At 38.5% G+C, this 22,209-nt stretch overlaps 1 protein-coding gene and 1 non-coding gene across 11 annotated transcripts in view; one reads left to right on the top strand and one right to left on the bottom strand.

Moving 5' to 3' along the window:
- The window catches only part of SRPK2 (SRSF protein kinase 2), a 229,667-nt gene that overhangs the window by 75,866 nt on the left and 131,592 nt on the right, over nt 1-22,209 (top strand). For 3 of the 10 annotated variants that reach the window (XM_036862833.1, XM_036862839.1, XM_036862840.1), the window contains exon 3: nt 18,940-19,003. The exons of 6 other annotated variants lie outside the window; for them this stretch is intronic. In XM_036862833.1, coding sequence (XP_036718728.1) covers nt 18,940-19,003 — 64 coding nt within the window. Of the gene's footprint in view, nt 1-17,478; nt 17,540-18,939; nt 19,004-22,209 lie in introns of those variants that run through there. One more of the 10 variants, XM_036862834.1, reaches the window with a different exon arrangement.
- Nucleotides 11,665-11,771, bottom strand: LOC118901400. The gene has a single exon (XR_005021373.1). It is a non-coding gene; the product is annotated as a U6 spliceosomal RNA (small nuclear RNA).

Below are 22,209 nucleotides of genomic sequence, written 5' to 3'. Positions count from 1 at the left end.
ATTTATGTATGAGAGTGGCATGGACATATATACACTACCAAACGTAAAATAGATAGCTAGTGGGAAGCAGCCGCATAGCACAGGGAGATCAGCTCCGTGCTTTGTGACCACCTAGAGGGGTGGGATAGGGAGGGTGGGAGGGAGACTTATGTATAGGTATAGCTGATTCACTTTGTTATAAAGCAGAAACTAACACACCATTGTAAAGCAATTATACTCCAATAAAGATGTTACAAAAAAAATTATGTAATGCTGTTCAAAATGTTGAGATGGGACGAAGCCTTTAGTTGAAGAGGCTTATGCGAAATTTGCACTTTACTTGGTAGTATCGTGCTCTCCCATCTGAACCCAGTAGTCACTCTTAAGAATGGGAAAGTCAACCTCTGGGGACAGTGAGAATAGTAGCCCCATCTCCACCTGTCCCTGCAGAAGAGGGACATTGGAGGAACAAGGGTCTCCGTTCCCGGGGCCTGCAGGAAAAGTCCTCAGGGGCAGCCAGTCCTGTTAGGGCAAGAAACAGTCCTTTTAGAGAGTTGGCAGAGGATGTAGGGAATTGCTGAGGATTCTTAAGTTCCAGTGGGCATTGAGGAGGGGTCCCCGAGGGTTGGGCCAGGGGCTGGGAAAATAGGGCAGATTAGTGGTGCTGGTGATGTGAATAACCCGATCTCAGTGGGCTGAACAGGGTCTGCGAAGGTGGCAGTTGTAAGCTGAACAGGTGCTGTTGCTGGTTCCTTGGTGGTGATGAAAGGTGTGATGGAGGGCCAAGTGAAGGCCCTCTGAGGGAGGCAGGCTCTGTTGGGTGCCTTTGTCTCCTCTCTCTTCAGTTGGGTTGGTGGAGGGTCAGCTGGGGGAGGGGCAAGGGCGACTTCTAGGCTGGGGGTTGTCAGCTTATTCTGAAGACCTTTTTATTTGGTAATTTTGTTTGCTTTTATAGGCGCAGAAACATTATACTGTAGTAGTGATTGGGTTGAGTTTTGTTGCTTTCTTGTTTAATGGGATTTTTAGCTTTTTAGTCCCTTAAAACATCCTGCCCAAAATGCTAGCATGCGGTAGTGTCTGCTATGAATACAAAATGGTCAAGAAGAATTCCGCCCCCCCCCCCCCAATAGCTATTTCCTGAACAGGCCTTATTCTTTCACATCTTTGTATATTGCTTGTGTTATTTCCTCTTCCTAGAATGTTGTTCTCTGCCTGGTGAACTGCTGCTCAGTATAAATACCACCCCTCCTAGCTGTTAGCTGCTGAGTCCCTTCTGCCATTGTGTGTGGACTTACTCTGTTTTCATACTGCTAACCATGTATTTTAGTTGATTATGTTGTGCTCTCTTATTTACTCTTACATCCCTAGGCCGAATATAGGTGCTTAGAAAACATTTGTCAAATAAATACTGTGATAAGTGCCAGAACTTTGGATCAAGCTATAAAAATAAAAAAGTAATTGATACTTTGGTGCACAATACACAAAAATGAACTCAAAATGGATTATAGGCTTAAATGTAAAACTACAGACTACTAGAAGAAAACAGGAAAAAAATCTTTGTGACTTGAATTAGGCAAAAATTTCTTATATAGGATACGAAAAGCAAGATTCATTAAAAAAAAAAAATGGACTTCCATCAAAGTCTTCTGCTTTTTAAAAGATGCTCTTAAGATAACAAAAAGAGAAGTCACAAACTGACAGAAAATACTTGCAAATCACATATCTGATAAAGGGCTTTTATCCAGAATATGTAAAGAACTTTGCAAACTCAGTTAAAGAATGGGCAAAAGAAGAAGACCCCAATTAAAAGGTGGATGAAAGATCTGACATTTTACTAAAGAAGGTATTTAGACAAGCACATAAAAGATGGTCCATTTTATCAGTCATTAGGGAAATGTAAATTACCATGAGATACTTCTACCCAGGTTCGTAATGGTTCTTAACATAAAGAGAAACTGTGCCAAGTGCTGGAGAGGACGAGGGGCCACTCGACCCCTCACGTGTCAGACCATGTGACCCACTCCTGCGTTTTACCCAAACGAAGTACAAACTTATATGTTCATACAGAAACGTGGGCGCGAGTTTTAGAGCAGCTTTTTTGTTTGTTTGGTTTTGGTTTTGTTTAGAAGTGCCAAAAATGGGAACTGTTCAGATTTCTCTCAACTGGTGAATGGATAAACCAACTGTGACACATTCCATGCAATGGAATATTGCTGAGTAATAAAAATAAATGAGCTACTAAAAATAAATGAAACTGTTGCAACAAATGGATGGGTCTAACATGTATTATGCTTAGTGAAAGAAGCCAGATTCAGAAGCACCCAGACTGTACAGTCTGTGTGTGTGTATTGGAGAGAGCAAGATGCTGGGAGCTGGGGGAGGGGAGGCTGGAGACGTAGACCGGCCTGGGGGAATTGCTCTGGGCCGTGGAACTCTTCTGTATCTTGTTTGTGGGGCTGGCTCCACAACTGTCTGTTTCTCACAGAACGCCTGCCTGCAGCACTGAACACTAAAGGGTGGATTTTACCTTATGTAAATTTTACCTTAATTAAAACTGAAAAGGAATTGTACAGATGATTTAGTAAAGGTTTTGTTGGCTCTATTGAAGCTTGATAAAACTTTGCAGGCTTGGAGGTAACAGTAGTTTGCCAGAATGTGATAATCTCTGAAGGCCTTTCAGGTGACCACGGTTGAGGTCCTCTGTGTACCAAATCTTTTACAGCTGGGGCGGCAGGCCGGAGGGTGTTGGCACAGCTTGTGGATGAGATGGTCCCTCTGTCAGGGAAAGCCAGGGTCTTTTGAAAAATCCGCAAATGTTGAATAGGACGACATTTAGTTAAGTTTATTGAGGAAAGTGCAGCAAGACATAAATGTGTGCTCTGCACCCTACCTTGTGTTTCCAGCAGTTGTTACCACGGTGTGTGGTTTCTGCCAGTATGTTACTGAACTCTCTGTAAAACTAAAGATCTGTGATTGGCAGTTGGTTTGCTATTTCTAACAGTCCATTTGTTTTTATTTTTTATTTCTAAAATAAAATTGGTTTATTTCATTTTGATAGTTTTGTCACAATAGTGAATTATTGTTCCTGAAGTTCCCCTAGAGTTTGCCCAGTGGATGAGGGAGGGGCTCAGTAAATATTCTTAGTCTGTACCTTTTTTAAGTTAGTTTATGACACTTGAGCCCCACCATAAATGTTATTGTGCCCACCCTGTAACTATTATGAGAAGCAGTATGTAGTAGTGGCTTCTGGAGCCAGGTTGCCTGGGTTTGTCTCTACCATTTGTTTACTAGCTGTGTGACCTCGGGCGAAGTTATTTACCTTCTCTACGCCTCTGTTTCCTCATCAGTAAACAAGGATGATAATTACAATACTGACTCCATGGAAGGTTTGTGTGGATGAAATGAGCTAATAAAGGCAAAGTCCTCACAACAGGTAGCAGGCAGGGAGCTTGATATCAGTGTTAGCTGCTGTTATTATTGTTGTAGTTGTTATTATTTTTATTCTGTGTCAGTGAGTAGCCGCATAAGCATTCCTTAAATGTTGAAATACGAGAATGACTATGATGCTGTTTCTCCTTTGGCTTCCTGAGAGTAGATTCAGTTCTGGTAAAGTCAACTGACTTAAATCCTACTTTTTGTTCTTATTTCCCTGAAATTCCTCTATCTTATATTTCATTGCATATTAGATTTTTAGTAAACATGCTTTATACATTTGGGATCTGCCTTCTAAGTACTCTTATATAAACTAATTGGAAATAATTTGTTACAACATACCCTCTTCTGTGTTTAGAGGTACAACACTAGTTCATCGCCTTAAGAAATATGAGACAAAAGTAAATGTATCTCTTAAGTTAGAAGCCAGTAAATGTATCTCTTAAGTTAGTATCTCTTAAGTTAGAAGCCAGGGAATGTGGTTTTAAATTGAGATTTGGAAACCTTGTTAAATTTAGAGGACTGAATACTGTAAATCAGAAGAACATCAACTTGTTTGCTTCTCTGTGTACTGTGTCACCTTTGTAAAATTGTGTCTTTTATATAGAGAAGTGCTCTCAGCACAAAGCTCTGTTTGTCAGAGTATTTTGAAGACGTTTGTCAGGAAGCACTTGTGGAATGGTTTGTGGAAATGGCTGTGAGGTTTCAGAGTGTCCGTGTGCTCTTCAAATTCATTCTTCAGTAGGAAAAAATAAGACTTGTCTTTTAAGTTTGATGGTAGCAAACCAGTTTACTAGACTTTTCTATTTGTGGGGTTAAATTGAGTAGGGTTCATTAGAGGCACTTCAGAAAACCCTGAACTGATGTGCTAGCAGCGTTTATGTCCTCTGTACTGAGAATTTGAGGTAACTCTTGCAGTCCCTCTTACTACCTTGAGTGAGGTGCTTTCCCTGTGGACCCTGAACCATAACTCTCCGTTTCCCCTTCCCAGCGCCTGGTAATCTCTGCTCTATTTTCTGTGTCTCTTAATTTGCTTATTCTAGGTATTTCATGTAAGTGGAATTATATAGTATTTGTCCTTCTGTGTCTGGCTTGCTTCACTTAGCATGTTTTGAAGGTTCATGCATGTTGTAGCATGTGTCCAAATTTCATTCTTTTTTTACAGCTGAATAATATTCCATGAATCCAATAATATAATTTAATAATATGTTTAACCCAGCATATCCAAAATAGTATCATATCAACATGTAATCTGCATAAAAGTATTAATGAAATATTTTTCATTCTGTTTTGTGCTAAGCATCTGTTCAGATTTGCCGCATTTCAAGTGCTTGGTAGCTAACGGTGACTAGTGACTGCTGCACTGGGCAGCGTAGGTCTAGATAAGGAAAGGATTACTTAAGATTGTTAAGCAGCACAATTTTTTTTAAAGAAGAACATTTGCTGAAACACAATATTAGAGATTTTAGTCATCAGGTGTAGAAAAAAAGGGTTTTACAAAAATGATGGAGATCCAGGCATAGCTCTTCCTTTGTTTCAGATCTCACACAACATAGGAACCTTTAAAGGCAGAAACATTTCACTGTGAATTTTTTTTTCACCAGAACCTCTGGTGAGAAAACCTAAGGAACTCTTGACAGGATTTTTTATTTGATTCACACCGTCCTAAAAACAGTGCCGGTAAACATTAGGTAATTAACATTTTGAGTAGAAAAATTTGAATAATGAGTTGAACTGGAACAGAAATTTGCAGTGGGTGCTGTAGGGCTTGATGAAAACTCTTACCCAAACTGGAATTTTTCCTTTGCATTCCCATTTTTTGAACTCTGGGGTTTGGGCCTGATGTATGTCAGTCACGCACTCTTCTAACTTCTTGGGCTGTCAGGAAGTAGGAGCACACGTGAAGACTGGAGGTGCCCCCCGGCAGCCCTTTTGGATGTGGCTCTCTTGTGTGCTACATCCCCTGAAGGGATTGGATTAGGTGTGCATCGTGACTCCAGTGCAGGTGGTCCATCATCTTGTGGATGGGGTAGCCTGGCTAGAAGAAGATGAATTGGAATAGTGTAATCCCTACCTCAGGAATTTGGATTTCTGAAACTGAGAGATTAGGTCAGTTTGGGAGTGTCAGTATATTACTGTAGATAATAATAGCATTGACTTTAGAGTTTTATAGACCTAGGGCCAAGTTCTGTGTCAGCCACTTAATAGCTGGGTGACTTTAGACATGTTACCTTATATTTTAGGCTTTTCCCCTCCTTTACTGATCTATAGAATAGAGCTGATGTTTGTATCTACCTCATAGTGTTTTTATGAAGATACATATGTAATCCCTGTCAAATTGCCATCATAATACAAAGCAAGGGTTAATGTTGCCATTGTAATACAGAGGAGCCTGGCATACTTTTATATTCCACGTGCAAGCCACAGTTACAGAGCTTACCACTTGGAAAAGTACAAAGCATATGTTGTTCAAAGAGAAGCAGATGTACTGTGGCAGTGAGACCCTTGAAAGAGAGCAGGACTGGAACTGTTTATGAGCATTGATGTAGGACTCAGACATTCAATTGTTATGGATAGTTTAAGGAAAACTTTATGTACATTGTGAGAAACTACCTGCCGATAGTTTTCTCAGCAGGTTAGAATGAGCCAGTTAGAAGTGTGCATATATAGTGACATATGGCAGACTGTATGGGACAACACAGAAAAGCAATAAGTAAAAAGCACTGTCTTAATCTGGAGCCCTCGGTGCAGAAGCAGACCTTCAGCTACCTTTCAGAGGCCCTGAGAATATGGGTGTAGTGCCTCAAATGAAAGGCTTTGAGGTAGCCAAGAAACTTTGTATTATCCTCAGTGTGAATGTTTCAGTCCAGAATGGTTTAAATGAGGTAAGGAATCTTTCAACTGTGAACACATGGCTGTCAAGAATCACTCATTCAGGGACTTCCCTGGTGGTTCAATGGTAAAGAATCCACCTTGCAATGCATGGGATGTGGGTTCGATCCCTGGTCAGGGAACTAAGGTCCCACATGCCAGGGGGCGACTAAGCCCGAGTGCCACAACTACTGAGCTTGCGTGCCTCAAGTAGAGCCGGCGCACCGCAAACTACAGAGCCCACGTGCCCTGGAGCCTGTGCGCCACAACTAGAGAAGAGAAAACCCGCATGCCACAACTGGAGAGAAGCCCACGCACCACCATGAAGAGCCCTCATGCCGCATCTAAGACCCAGCACAGCCAAAAATAAATAAAATAAATAAAGAATAAATCTTAAAAAAAAAAATCACTTATTCCTTGAAGCCCTGGTAGCTGAGATTTACCTCTATTTCAGAGGAATAAATAAGAGAATATGTGATGAGAGCAATGGAAAAAACTAAGAGGTGACTAGGCAGTAATTTTAGGATGCACAGTGTTCCACTTTTGCCCTGGCACATCTTTCATTAATTATTCTGGTTAAAAACATTTTTTAAAGTTGTGATATCTTTCACGCATGTATTATATGAATTATGAATGTAAGTTTAGGGAACAGTAAAATAGGCACCTGGATACCCACACCCTAACTCAAGAAATAGAATGCTATCAGTCCAAATAATACCCCCTGCTGCCACATCTTGTAGTCTCAGTCCAAATTTCAGACTGAGTTAGACTTCAGAAAAAGGTGGGTAAACAGACAAGTTAAAATACTTTGGTAGGTATATTTCAGTGGAAACTGAGGAACTATTTTGTTATTAAAATGGATAATTACGTGACTGGAAGGAAGTTATTTTTCAAAGAAAAAAGCAGGAGTAGAATTTCTTAACTCTGTTCTTGAGCCATTTTACGCTGACCTCTGTATTGCTGTGGTTCTTTTGTGGAAAGTGCTTCTTGCTTTGTAATTGCACTGGCACTTGACGCTAGCTTCTTGAGCACATGCCTTCCTCCTTTGCATGGTCTAACAAAAGCACCTAATAATTCAGATGGCTCTACTTAAAATTTTTTGTTTTTGTCTTAAACTGTCATGTATGGGATTCTGTTTTTCTACAGCAGTAGTGTATCTTTCATAAGCATGCCGTCTCCGTTAGTTGAGACTTGCTCATTTGGGGCTTGCTAAATTAATTACCTATATTTTTAAATAGGTTGTTTTTTTTAATTCACCAGTTTATTTCAGCACTTTTATTTTGTTTTAAGAGCCTGTTCATGATAAAATTAGAAGGAGCAGACTGAATTAAGTTTTTAAAGCTAGTTTTAAATGACCAATTTTGTACAACCTCCATGAGATCCCTTTCTTATGATAGAACAGTGCCAGAATAATTCAGCTGTTCTTTTTTTTCCCCTTCAGTATAACACTCTCACAATTCCAACAGAACATTGCTTTGACCTTGATTAAACTGTGAATTTTATTTGAAAGTGAAAATTGGCATTTTGGAGGCTATTTATAATGGTGTGATGGCAGTCTTTTTGTAGACTCTCCGTTTGAAAGCCATGTAACTACAAAAGGGATCTATTTTATTTTATTTATTTTTTAAAATGTTCTCCTTTGTATTATTTTAAAGTTTTATTGTTTTGCCTTTAAATTTAGGTCTGAAATCCACCTGAAATTATTTTTAAAATATTAATTAATTAGTTAATTATTGGCTGTGCTGGGTCTTAGTTGCGGCATGCAGACTCTTAGTTGTGGCATGCATGCGGGATCTCTTTCCCCAACCAGGGATTGAACCTGGCCCGCTGCATTGGGGGCGTGGAGTCTTAACCCAGTGGACCACCAGGAAATTACCGAAAGGGATTTATTTTAAATGGGTATCCTTTGGTAACAGTTAACATTATTTAAGAAAATTATTTTTAATTATGCAGGTAATACCTATAAAAAATCCAAGTGCAGGTAATGGTAAAATCCCCCCGACTGCCATTCCTTATTCCACGTCCCATCTCCAGAAGTGAGGAAGAACCCTTTTTTTTGGCTGCATTGGGTCTTCGTTGCTGCGCGCGGGCTTTCTCTAGTTGCGGCGAGCAGGGGCTACTCTTTGTTGAGGTGCGCGGGCTTCTCCTTGCGTTGGCTTCTCTTGTTGAGGAGCACGGGCTCTAGGCGCACAGGCTTCAGTAGTTGTGGCACATGGGCTTTGTTGCTCCGCGGCATGTGGGATCTTCCCGGACCGGGGCTCGAACGCGTGTCCCCTGCATTGACAGGCAGACTCTTAACCACTGCGCCACCGGGGAAGCCCCTCTGTAATGTTTTAAAGATTCATCCATGAGGTAGCATGTATCAGTACTTCATTTTCTTTATGTATGGATATACCACATTTTGTTTATCCATTCATCAATTAATGGACATATGGGTTGTTTCCACTTCTTGGATATTATGAATAATGCCATTTCGAACACTTGTGTACAGATTTTATGTGAACAGTATAAACATGTTTTCTCTTGCGTTTATAACGAGGAGTGGAATTGTTGGGTCATATGGTAACTCTTGGTTTAACTTTCTGAAGGACTGCCAGATTGTTTTCCAAAGCAAAGGTACCATTTTACATTCTCACCAGCCATGCACGAAGGTTCCAAATTCTCCGTATCCTCGCTAACACTTGTTATTATTTTTATGATTATAGCCATCCTGGTGGCTATAAAGTGGTATTTCATTGTTGTTTCTATTTGCATTTCCCTAATGACAAATAATGGTGAGCATCTTTTCATGTGCTTATTGGCCATTTGTATTTCTTCTTTCAAAAAATGTCTATTTAAATCCTTGGCCCAATTTTAAATTGGGTTGTTGTTTTTTTTAAATTGCCAAGTTGTAAGAGTTGTTTATATATTCTGGATGCTAGTCCCTTATCAGTTACATGATTTGCAAATATTTACTCCCATTCTGTGGATTGTCCTTTTATTTTCTTGATAGTATTCTTTGATGCACAAAAGTTTTTAATTCTTTTTTTTTTTTTTTTTTGGTTTCCCAGTGCGTATAAAAGTTATATTTATACTATACTGTAGTCTATTAAGTATGCAACAATATTATGTCTAAACAAATGTATATACCTTAATTTAGAAATGCTTTATTGCTAAAAATACCAACCATCATCTGAGCCTTCAGCAAGTCATAATCTTTTTTCTTTTTAATAAATTTATTTATTTTTGGCTGCATTAGGTCTTTGTTGCTGCACGCGAGCTTTCATTAGTTGCCTCTAGCGGGGGCTACTCTTTGCTGTGGTGCACAGGCTTCTCATTGCGGTGGCTTCTCTTGTTGCGGAGCACGGGCTCTAGGCGTGTGGACTTCAGTAGTTGTGGCACGTGGGCTCAGTAGTTGTGGCACACGGGCTCTACAGTGCAGGCTCAGTAGTTGTGGTGCATGGGCTTTGTTGCTCCGCGACATGTGGGATCTTCCCGGACCAGGGCTCGAACCCGTGTCCCCTGCATTGGCAGGCGGATTCTTAACAACTGCGCCACCAGGGAAGCCCCAATCTTTTTTCTAGTAGAAGATTCTGCATCAGTGTTGCTGGCTGCTGACTGTACAGGGTGGTGGCTGCTGAAGGTTGGGAAGGCTACGGCAATTTCTTAAAATAAGACGACAATGAAGTTTGCCACAATGATTGACTCTTCCTTTCACTAATGATTTCTCTGTAGCATGCATTTTACCCATAGTGGAACTTTTTTCAAAATTTGAGTCAATCCTTTCAAACCCTGCTGCTGCTTTATCAACTAAGTTTATGCCATATTCTAAATCCTTTGTTCTCATTTCAACAGTCTTATACAGCATCTTCACCAGGAGTAGCTTCCATCTCAAGGAACCACTTTCTTTCCTCATTCATAAGAAGCAACTCCTCATCCATGAAAGTCTTCTCATGAGATGGCAGCCATTCAGTCACATCTTCAGGCTCTACTTCTAACTCTCGTTCTCCTGCTGTTTCTGCCACACCTGGAGTTGCTTCTTCCATTGACATCTTGAACCCCTCAAAGTCATTCATAAGGGTTGGAGTCCATTTCTTCTAAACTCCTGTTAATGTTGATATTTTGGCCTCTTTCGATTTTCCCTGGAAAATCATGAATGTTCTTAATGGCATTTAATATGGTGAGTCCTTTCCAGAAGTTTACAGTTTACTTTGTCCAGATCCATTGGAGGAATCACTATCTATGGCAGCTGTAGTCTTATGAAATGTTTTTTTTTTTTTTAGACCTCTTTATTGGAGAATAATTGCTTTACAATGTTGTGTTAGTTTCTGCTGTATAACAAAGTGAATCAGCTATATGCATACATATATCCTCCTATCCCCTCCCTCTTACGTCTCCCTCCCACCCTCCCTATCCCACGCCTCTAGGTGGTCACAAAACACCAAGCTGATCTCCTTGTGCTATGCAGCTACTTCCCACTAGCTAGCTATTTTACATTTGGTAGTGTGTATATGTAAGTGCTACTCTCTCACTTCGTCCCAGCTTACCCTTCCCCCTCCCTGTGTCCTCAAGTCCATTCTCTACGTCTGCGTCTTTATTTCTGTCCTGCCCCTAGGTTCATCAGAACCATTTTTTTTTTTTAGATTCCATATGTATGTGTTAGCATACGGTATTAGTTTTTCTCTTTCTGACTTAGTTCACTCTGTATGACAGACTCTAGGTCCATCCACCTCACTGCAAATAACCCAATTTCATTTCTTTTTATGGCTGAATAATATTCCATTGTATATATGTGCCACATCTTCTTTATCCATTCATCCATCGATGGACACTTAGGTTGCTTCCACGTCCTGGCTATTGTAAGTAGAGCTGCAGTGAACATTGTGGTATATGACTCTTTTTGAATTATGGTTTTCTCCAGGTATATGCCCAGTAGTGGGATTGCTGGATCGTATGGTAGTTCTATTTTTAGTTTTTTAAGGAACCTCCATACTGTTCTCCATAGTGGCTGTATCAATTTACATTCCCACCAGCAGTGCAGGAGGGTTCCCTTTTCTCCACACCCTCTCCAGCATTTGTTGTTTGTAGATTTTTCGATGATGGCCATTCTGACCGGCATGAGGTGATACCTCATTGTAGTTTTGATTTGCATTTCTCTAATGATTAGTGATGTTGAGCATCCTTTCATGTGTTTGTTGGCAATCTGTATATCTTCTTTGGAGATATGTCTGTTTAGGTCTTCTGCCCATTTTTGGATTGGGTTGTTTGTTTTTTTGATATTGAGCTGCATGAGCTGTTTGTATATTTTGGAGATTAATCCTTTGTCAGTTGCTCCATTTGCAAATCTTTTCTCCCATTCTGAGGGTTGTCTTTTCGTCTTCTTTATGGTTTCCTTTGCTGTGAAAAAATATGGAATGCTTCACGAATTTGCATGTCATCCTTGCGCAGGGGCCATGCTAATCTTCTCTCTATCATTCCAATTTTAGTATATGTGCTGCTTAAGTGAGTACAAAAGTTTTTAATTCTTACGTTCAATGCATCTATTTATTCTTCTGTTTTTTGTGCTTTTGGTGTCATATTTAAGAAACTCTAACCTAATCCAAAATCAAGGTTTACACCTACATTTCCTTTTAAAAGTTTTATACTTTTAGCCTTTATATTTAGGTCTTTGATCCAGTTTGAATTAATATTTTGTATATGGTGTGAGACAGGAGTCCAACTTTATTCTTTTGCATGTGGACATCCAGTTTTGAGCACCATCTTTTGAAGAGACTGTCTTTCCCCATTGAATGACCTTGGCACTCTTGTCAAAAATCGGTTGACTGTAATGTGAGGGTTTATTTCTGCACTCTAATTCTATTGCATTGATCTATATGTCTATCTTTATGTCAGTTCCCCACTGTTTTGATTACTGTAGCTTTGTAGTAAGTTTTGAAATCTATGTGTGAGCCTTGCAACTTTGTTCTACTTTTTTAAAGATGGTTTTGCCTATTCAGGGTCCCTTGACATTTCCATATGAATTTTAGGGTCAGCTTGTCGATTTCTGCAAAAAAAGGCAGTTGGAATTTTGATAGGGATTGTATGACTCTGTAGATCAATTTGAGGAATATTGCCATCTTAACAATTGTAAATCTTCCAATCCATGAATGCAAGATGTCTTTCCAATTATTTGGGTTTTTAACTTTTTTCAACAGTGTTTTGTAGTTTTCAGTGTACAAGTCTCTCACCTTGGTTGAATTTATTCCTAAATATTTTATTGTTTTTGATGCTATTCTAAGTGGAGTTGTTTAGCCCTGGAATCTTGAGAAAATTTCTTAAACTTTCGAAGCTTCAGTTTCTATGCATGTAAAATGGAAATATTGAGTACCTACCTTCTCCAATTGTTGTGAGGATTAAATGAGTTAATTCATATAAGGGGCTTGAATAAGCTAGATGGTTCAAGCTAAATGTTAAATATTAGACTGTGAACTCTCTAAGAGAAGGAATTTTGCCTTACATATTTTTGTGATATATTTTTTCTTCCCCCTGCTCAGGTAACACCTAGCTCAGTACCTGTTCTTACTGAAGGAATATAGAAGGGTGGAAAAATTGGACTATATCACATAAATTTCAGTTCCTAAGTTTGAAAGTTAATGTTGGTTAGGAGTTGGGGACACTGATTCCTCCTTATACGCACATATTTTGATATGGCTTGTTTTCTTACACATATAAATAAACCTTGCACAATCATTTTGTCACCTCTTAAGACAGTGAATTTTCTTTTTAAGATGATTGAGTGAGCCTTGACTTCTTTGGTGAACCCACAGTTCTTTATGTGCCAAAATTGTAAATGAAATTAAATGGTCTTAATTTAGGACATTGTAAGTCATAATTTTAGAGAACCGAGTAGTTTCAGTTGTATATTAATATCTAGTACGAAAAACTATCTTTAGGTTAGCATTATAAAAATACTTCTTTTTTCTAATTACTGTTCTCTGCTGTAATTTCTAAAATTCATATATTGTACCAGTAAAATATACAAGTGATAATTATTTTGTAAGTATAAAATAGAGAAAGTTTTAAAACTTGACTTCATGGTGACTAGAGCATTGGATCTCACCCTGAGTGTAACAGCTCAGTTATCTAAGAACTTGTGTTACTTCTTCTGTCTCCCCAACAGAGCGAGGGTTAAGAGTGCCTTTGTTCTGTTTAGTGGCTAGATTAACTATTAATGATACTCTGCTGTGGTGAGAAACCTGTAGACAGTTTTCAGGGATTAATTTCATTACATTTCATTGCTAATAGAAGGCATTGATGGTGAGGCTAATAGAAATAGGAATTTATTTAAACATTCATATTTTCACACTTTAATGCAGTTTTGTATTTGTTTCTGAAATTCCTCAACATAAAAATAACGAAGCAACGGTAACAAGTACTGTGTGATGAACTTAAAGTTTTATGGTGCTCCATACAGTGTTAGGATGGATGATCTGGGGTCTTGGCCTGGTGCAGACACAACCCTAGCATTGGTCTCTTTTCTCTGCCTTCTTGCTTGGTGGCTTCCGGCGGCGGGGGGGCGGTGAGAAGGGGAATCCCAATTTTAGGGGATTGACCCACTTTCCTTACTAGGATTTGGAAATCAATAACAAGTCTTTCCTTTTAAACTAGCATTTCTTTTGGGTTATAAGTTGCACTCAGAATAATAATTTAAAAACTGACAGAAGGAAAACATTTTCTTTAGTAAGTGAAGTTTCTTGTAAGTGGCAGCATTAGCTACCTTGAAAGTTTTAAGCCGGAAACCTAACCAGCCTGAGACCACCTCCTTCTTCTTCTCCTCCAGTCCCCCACCAATTCACCCCCACCCCAGCCCACCCCATTGTAGAGTTTGGAGCATACATATTGTTGGTTGGCATTGTGCTATATTCAGGAACATAAAGTAATACTGTTTTGGAATTATAGCAGGAGGAAATTTGATACCAGAAAAAGACTGCTTTTAAGGAAGGTGGGTGAAATTGAGACTTCATTTTGAAAAATAAAATCAGATTTTAGAAGTAAGCTTATTTAACAAAAGTTCAAGTTGTAGTTGAAAAATATGTACTGAGTTTACTGAGTTTTAGAAGGAAGAATGTATCAAGTGTTGATTGTTTCTGACATACATATTCATATTAAGTTTTATATACAGTTGATCCCTGTGGGTTCTGAATCCGTGGATACTGAGGGCTGACTGTACTACCTCATTTATATAAGGGACTTGAGCATTCGTGGATTTTGTTATCAGCAGGGGGTAGGGGGTGGGGTGGGAGTCCTGGAACCAATCAGCGCCCCCTCCCACCCCATGAATACCAGGGGGTGACTAATAATATGACTGGATATCTTTTAAGTAGTAATACAATTGTAATGTTGGATATTTTTGCAGACTATTTAAGAGTATTATTATTTTCCCCCATTAGTCTCTCATAATCAAATAATTATCATTCCTGAGACACTTAGCATATTATTGTCCTTGTTGATTACTCTTAACAATTACTAACCTTCTTAACTCCTTTCTATATTTGTCAGTGGGTTTGCCTGGGATTCTAACATTTCTTTAGTATTGTCCGTCAACTTTGTCTAAAGTTCCATCCTTTGTTGCAGATTTTCAGTGTTCACTTTGCTCTGGACTTGCATTTTGTTTGAATTGTTGGGCTGTATGACCATCAGTGAGAGACTGAGCAGAGAAGGCATTTGATGGGTGGGGGTAGAGGCTGGTGAAAATCAGGGACAGTTGTTTGAATGGTCAGTTTATCAATGGGCATTTTTTTGCACAATTTTTGCTTTTCTGTGCATTCTCATCACAAAGAAAACTTGAATAATGAATGCTGGGATAACAGGCACTCCTTTTTAGGCTAGACTGATCTTCGGGATGTTGGGAGCAGTTAATCATTGATCTTCCTAGATGTCTCAGAGAGCTTGCTTTACTCCTGTCCCTTTATGAAGAGGCTCTTTTGTGTCAGTCTCTTGAATTTTGAGTCAGGACCTCAGTACTTGGTCCCAGATGGTAATATCATGGATTGACACCTGAGCAGGAAAAGTGTCTGCAGGCCCTCTTGCGAGCTTAAACAGGAGCCCCTTAAAGATACTCGCTTAAGGTGAGAGAAGGCCATAAGTATGCATTCCAAGGCAGTAGAATCTGTGAACGCGTGAAGTAAAGAGGAGAAGTAGTTACTAATTGGTAGCGAAGGGAGAAATGGAATTATCAGAGGAAATGGATCAGAGGTTTTGGCTGCCAGGATGGGGAAAGGTTAAGGTGGAGAACAATCCCTCGGAGCACTTGGTATTGTAACTGGGTTTCAAGAGCTGCCCCGTCTTCTGAACAAGATTCTGGTTCTGAGGCCTACTGAGGCATTTTTTTTCCCTCCTCTTAACTTCTAGATGTATTCTTGCTGTATTATCCTGTCACCTGAAGTAACCTGAGCACATACCTGTTTCTTGTAGCCTGAAATGGCTCCAAATTTGCCAAGTGAGAGGAAATGTAGTAAATCTGTTAGAATAACACCGATGTTAAAAGGATGTAGGTCTACGAGTTTAGGTAGAACTGTTTGCCCAATTATGATGTCTTATTTAATTTCCACGTCATAAAAGTAAGCGTCCTTTGTGAGCTCGTGCTTGGTGTTTAGTGATCTTAAAGGACGCGGAAGCGGATCCTCTGCATGGGAGCCCTGTGTTACGCTTCTGCTGCTGTTGCTGTTAGGATTCTAGGTGGATTCGGGACGGCCCAGTTTCTCTTCTAGGGTCTGAATCTTTGAAGCACCTCCTTTTCTGGACTATGTTTGGTAGTAGTTACTGTTCACTGCTATTCCTTGTCAGGGTTCTTAGGGATTGGTTCAACTGTGCACCCTAAGTGTTCCAGGAGTCTTCAAACTCATGTTATTGAGTAGAAAATGAAGTATTAGAGATAGTAGGTACTACTTGCTTGTTTATTTGTGAAATAAGGAAATGTGAGTTTAACAGGAAAACCGTAATTCATAAAGGAAAAGACTGGTGGGATTAATTGCAGAAAAATAAAGTATAGGGTCCTGGATACTGTGAAATATCCAGTATAGATATAGAAAAACAACTAATTTGGGGGATGTATTTGCAGTGTGTGTAAGAGCATCCTACGTGTGGTCATGGTAGTAGATGACTCAGGTGATCAGAGGTTCAGGACACTATTGGGGAGCCCAAGGCCCTTAACCAAGGGTGTTTGGAATCATATTGACATGAACATCAAAGCCCCCCAGGACTGTGGCGTTTATCGTGGTAGAATGAACATGGGGAGTAATCAGACCCATGGCTGGTATTGATAAGGATTAGATAGGAGTGTAGAGGGAATGCATGGCCCTCAGTGGATACAATGTTAACTTGGTATTTGTGAACATTCCTGAACCTTTCAGTCCTTCTGGAGCTATAAACAGATCTGAAGGTTTGAAGAAAATGTGAAAATCATGTTGGAAACCTTTCCATGAATTATTTGAAACCTTTTTGGTTTGTAGCTTCCAAAGTCACCAGCCAGAAAATGGTTTAGAGCTTTAACTTTTCTTTCTAATATATGTAAGACAGACATATACTTCATTAGAGCTATGCAGTTTAATCTTGGAGACTTTCAGCTTAAGTGCACAGATATTATAGAGATACACTGAAGTGTGAACTTTCTGTCTTTTTGGAATGAAAAATTGCCACAGTGAAGAAGAATTCAAGTGTCACCTCATTACTGCAGTGGCTAGTTGATAAACTGAGAATAATTCCTCTAGAAAGGAAGGCTGAGACACAGGTTAAAGTTTAATTTCCACATATAATAATATCAATACTATAGTGATAAAAAGGTGAATGTTAAGGTTGGTAGTAAGAAGGAGAAGGTGGATTAAAACTATAGAAAAGCTCTTTAAAATGGGACAGACCTAGTATACCTCATTAGGTCATTCAGCAAATATTTATTTAGGATCCCATCCTTTGCTAGGCAGTGAGGGCTTATTACTACGTGCCAAGCACAACACTGCGTGCCTTTCATGGGTTATGTCATTCAATCCTTACAACAGCCCTTCATGTAGAATTATTATCCCCATTTTATAGGAGAGGAGATAGAGGCTTAGAGAGTTTATTTCCCCAAGGTCATATGGCTGTTAAAAATGATGGAGAAGCCTGCTTTCAAATCCTAGGCTGCTTGGCGGCGGATCCTGGAGCCTGAGTTCTTAAATGCCATGCTCTTTTTAAACGGGGCGTTACTGAGCATTCACTATGGCACCAGGTGCCAGGCTCTGTAATCCACGTAAGACTCCTCAAGGTAAGTTTCATTATCATCATCTCAATTTCACCACTGTGCTATGTGCTCTCCCCAGTGGTAGTTTGGCTGTAGCCTGTGGTAGGTTCTATGCTCTCATTAGATATTCATGCCAGCTTTATAATGCCCATTGGATGAAGTTGTTAGCTTAAACAATTTGGAAAAACTCATATTTTAACAACACTGAGAGGATATTTCTGTACAGGCCCATTGTATTTTATGCAACTAATTATTTTCCTTTCTCCTTTACATTTCATATTCCTTGGATTTCTAGAATCAAGATTCTTAAAAATTAAAATTCATTTTACCCTTTAAAAAAAAAACCCAAACTACTGAGGTCTACTTTGAAATCCTGAGACTGCCTATAGATTTAGTGGGATTGTGTTTTATTTTTGGTATGTGAATTTTTAAGATTTTGAATAGGAAAACGCATTTACAAATAGGAAAACAGCTTTATATGTGAAATAGTCTAGATAATAGGCCCACATCAGTTTTATTCATGTAAAATTATGTGCTTTATATTAATGGTTAATATTTTAAAGGAAATGTGTTAGGTTTTTTTTCCTTCTCTTTTTCCTCTTTTATTTTTATCTCACCTTCCCTTTTTGTCTATAATCTTTTTTTTCCGAATCAGTATCAGCAATGATCTTTTAATTAAATTGAATTGGCGCTTGTATTTCTGTTGTAGATAGCGTTGTCAGTCCTCTCCTAAAAGGACAAGTATATTATCTGCTTGGTAACTGGGTGTTGCTGTTCACTTGTGCTGTACTGCAAAAGGAGGAGGGGAAAATTAAGGTGTAAAACAGAAGTGTTTTTCTAAAGGAGTTAGGGAGTAGATATAAATGTATCTTTAAAGACAATCAATATATTATAACAGATTAAAATATTTTTAGTCTAAAAATTGGGATTCTGGTTTAATATTTCATTCTTAAGTGATAAAAACGATTCACTGAGCCATATTTTTCAGGGCTGGTGAAATAGAAGTAGCCAAGGGTTGCCTATCTGTTTATTACAGTCTGTAACTTTATTAACCAGACTTCTCAAATTATCTGGTATGTTCAATCCAGTTGTTAGCATTTTTGGTTTGTATTTTAATTTGCTGCATTTAAAAATCTTACTGTAGAGCCATGCTAGTTCTACCTTAAAAAAAGAAAACACCCCTCTGCTTGAAAGGAATGGTACTTCCTGCTTTCATAAACAGTCATGTGCATAGTTTAGCAAGGCCTGATGCCTCTGGAGCTTTTTCCCTTTATAGCACCATTGAATCCCAGTCCTAACAGAAGTACTGCGAATCTTGTGGCCTCATTTTGAACAAAAGGGATTAGAGAAGAAAAATCTCTTGATATAAGGCTTGAAAGCAAGGGCAGGCAATCTTGGTTGTGAATATTTTCTGATTTTTCCAGAAATCAAGCAGAAGATTGAGCTGCTGATGTCAGTTAACTCTGAGAAGTCGTCCTCTTCAGAAAGGTACAGCTACATCTCTTGCATGAACAATTAATGGTGTAGCATTGCTAAGAAACAAATCAGGGTGTATTTTTTTCTTGTCAAGTTTGCTATATAACGTATCATATTGCATGCTGGTCATTGTGCTGTTTTGAAGACGTGTATTTCGGTAAGCTGTTCTGCTTTTACAAAGGGTAATTGATTTAAAAAAAAAAAATAGTGAAGCCTAATCAGCTGCAGCATGCACACCATAACACAGCAGACTGGTGGTTCGTGTGTGACAGCTGTTGAAGGCTTTAAAAAACAATATACTTAGCTAAAAAATAAACAGAAATCTTGCTTTCTTTAAGGAAATACTAGTACTAGGTTTGCTTCCTGTATTTTGAGGTTGTTGCTACACAAAATTACCAGTATTGTTTGTAAGATCTAGGTTAAAAATACTTAGCTTTTGGTTGTATTAAATATTTTCTTATGTGGAAAGGGAGTGCCATTTGTAAATAGCTTAGGAATTGCAAACCCACATATTAGTCACATTCTGAAAGAGAGATATGATGCTTCTTCAAGTCTGTGCTAGGAAATGGAACAGTCACTGCATGCAGTAATGGTTCATGCCTGCAGGTAAGGACAAAATGACTCAGAAGTATTTTTAAAGCAATTATTTTATCTGTCAATCGAATGATTATACCTGTAAGGAGATATTTTCATAAAATGCCTATTTTACTTAATAAATAGAATTAAGATATGTTTCTCTCAAGTCAGAAATGGGTCTATAGTTGCCTATTTTGATATGTAAATGTGTGTTCACTTCTGTTTACCAAAATTGTTTCTACTACATAATATTTTAAATTGAGGCTCTTGGGCATACAGTTGATGCTTACCTTTCTGTTGGTTACCTAATAGTTTATATGTAATGTTGGTATTTTGTATTAAGGTGCGTTGATTTATCTTTTCCCTGGTTAGTCTTCAGGGTTGTCTTTTTGTTCATAGATTTAATATTTAGGAAAATATTATGGAGAAATACTTTGGTAGTTAAAGAATGATATAGGAAAAACCCTGGAAAGAAAATGGGAGGTGAAGAACCCAGCATGGTAAAATGAATTTAATTATAGTACACTAGTGTATGGAGAACATGATGTGATGGCAAAATGATGACATTAAATCAATTTATTAGTATAATTGGGTGAAAGACTCTGGCTTTAATTTAGGGAATTATGAATAAGGAAAATGTTACTGCCTTCTTTAGAGGTTGAACATAGAAAAATTTAGACACATTTGTGTTTATTTTTATGTAGCTTCTAACTTCTGGTTTGTGGCTAGCCATCCCATTTTAAGCATTCTCTTTGCTGAGATGAAAAACAATCTTCAGCCTTGTGAATATTCTGCCAGTAAAATGGTGGTGATGGGAAGGGGAGAGGATGGTGGTGTAAATAGTGAACGTACCGGGTACCAACTGTAATATTAGAGTTTTGTTACTACGAAGAGCATTCTTAACGGCATGACAACAATAATTACGTTGGCTTTTTGAGTAGCATGTGTTCTCTATTGAGAAATTGAAGGTTAAACAGAATGGGTGAATATTATTGAGAAACAAGTTAGGAATGGGTGAGGTTTTTATAGTTAAAATACACTCTTATAAGGAAAGATTCTAAAATATTTGGTGATTACATATATTTATTTAAAAATTATTATTATTGTTTCATCTAAGCTCCTGTGGTTAAATTTGATGGAAAGAGAGGATGAATGCAGACATGATTTTAAAGTTCAGAAATCTGCCGCTGTGCTTATGACAACTCTATACACGTTTTACCAGAGCTTGCTTGCTTTGTTTGTTACTCTTTTAGGGGGTGCTTACACATATATTTGGCAATTGTGATATGCTGACTTAATGGGTATAAATGTAGTTTATGGCTAATCCAACACTTTGCCAACATAGAAGTTGTTTTATTAATGTAGAAATATTAAAAATAGAAATTACTCTTTTTTCCCCCTCCTTTAAATAAATTATACAATCATGGTCATCATTTGTCTTTTTAGTTTATTTGGAAGAACTTGAAAAACAAGAATCTGAAGTTTAAAAAAAAAATTCATGGCTTAGGAAGACTATACTTGCCCCAGCAATTTAATAGTTTATGGTATCATGTAGCATTACCACCACATTCTGCAATTCCTTGTTCTCTAATCACCTAAATTTTTAAAGTCTTTGACTGTTTTATTTTAAATAGTTATTTGAAGCATGGCATGAGTCTTAAAGATACTTGGCATTTACCTATAGTCAGTATTCCCATGTATTTATTGGTAAAAAGGATGAAGAGACCCTGTTTTTCTTTAAAGAGGGGAGAAGCTACTTGTGAGAAACCAAATTATCATATGTCACGATTGATTTTTGTTCACTGTCTGCAGTATAGCATGATCTTATGTATGTATGTATGTATGTATGTATGTGTGGCTGAGTTGGGTCTTCGTTGCTGCGCGTGGGCTTTCTCTAGTTGCGGTGAGCGGGGGCTACTCTTCATTGCGGTGCGCGGGCTTCTCATTGCGGTGGCTCCTCTTGTTGCAGAGCACGGGATCCAGGCCCGCCGGCTTCAGTAGTTGTGGCTCGCAGGCTCTAGAGCGCAGGCTCAGCAGTTGTGGCGCACGGGCTTAGTTGCTCCGCGGCATGTGGGATCTTCCCGGACCAGGGCTCGAACCCGTGTCCCCTGCATTGGCAGGTGAATTCTTAACCACTGCGCCACCAGGGAAGTCCCCTAGCGTGATCGTTTGATATCTCAGAGAACCGAGTGGAGGAACGATGTTTTTAAGTACAAAATGTGATAGACATATAAACAGTGATGTGATATTCATAGTAATCTTTCCATCTCATATTTTTCACCCGCTTAATGAGAATTGCTAGTCCTGTGACAGCTGGTAGTGGTTGAATTATTATTATTATTTTTCAGACAGTATTGTAAAATGGGAAAAGCAAGACAAAAAATAAGCTTTATTTTTGTAGACTCTTAAGGATTATTCATTGAGAATACATACAAATATGATTTGAAGTTATATTATAATGGAGTTTTGAAGTTTTTTTGTGACCTGAATTAGAAAATATGTTAACAGATCTCAATACCACCTTGAAATTTAAAAAAAAAATTTTTTTTTTTTCACCTTTAACAGAATGGAGGGGTGTCCATTGAATATCATTTAGTAGGGGAGGTGCGGAGCACTTCTTTTCAGAATGGCTGACTCACAGG

This window comes from Balaenoptera musculus, chromosome 9 (genome assembly GCF_009873245.2).
Source record: "Balaenoptera musculus isolate JJ_BM4_2016_0621 chromosome 9, mBalMus1.pri.v3, whole genome shotgun sequence".
NCBI lineage: Eukaryota > Metazoa > Chordata > Mammalia > Artiodactyla > Balaenopteridae > Balaenoptera > Balaenoptera musculus.
The sequence above is the reverse complement of the archived record's forward strand: the minus strand, read 5'-3'. Positions and strand labels throughout refer to the sequence as shown.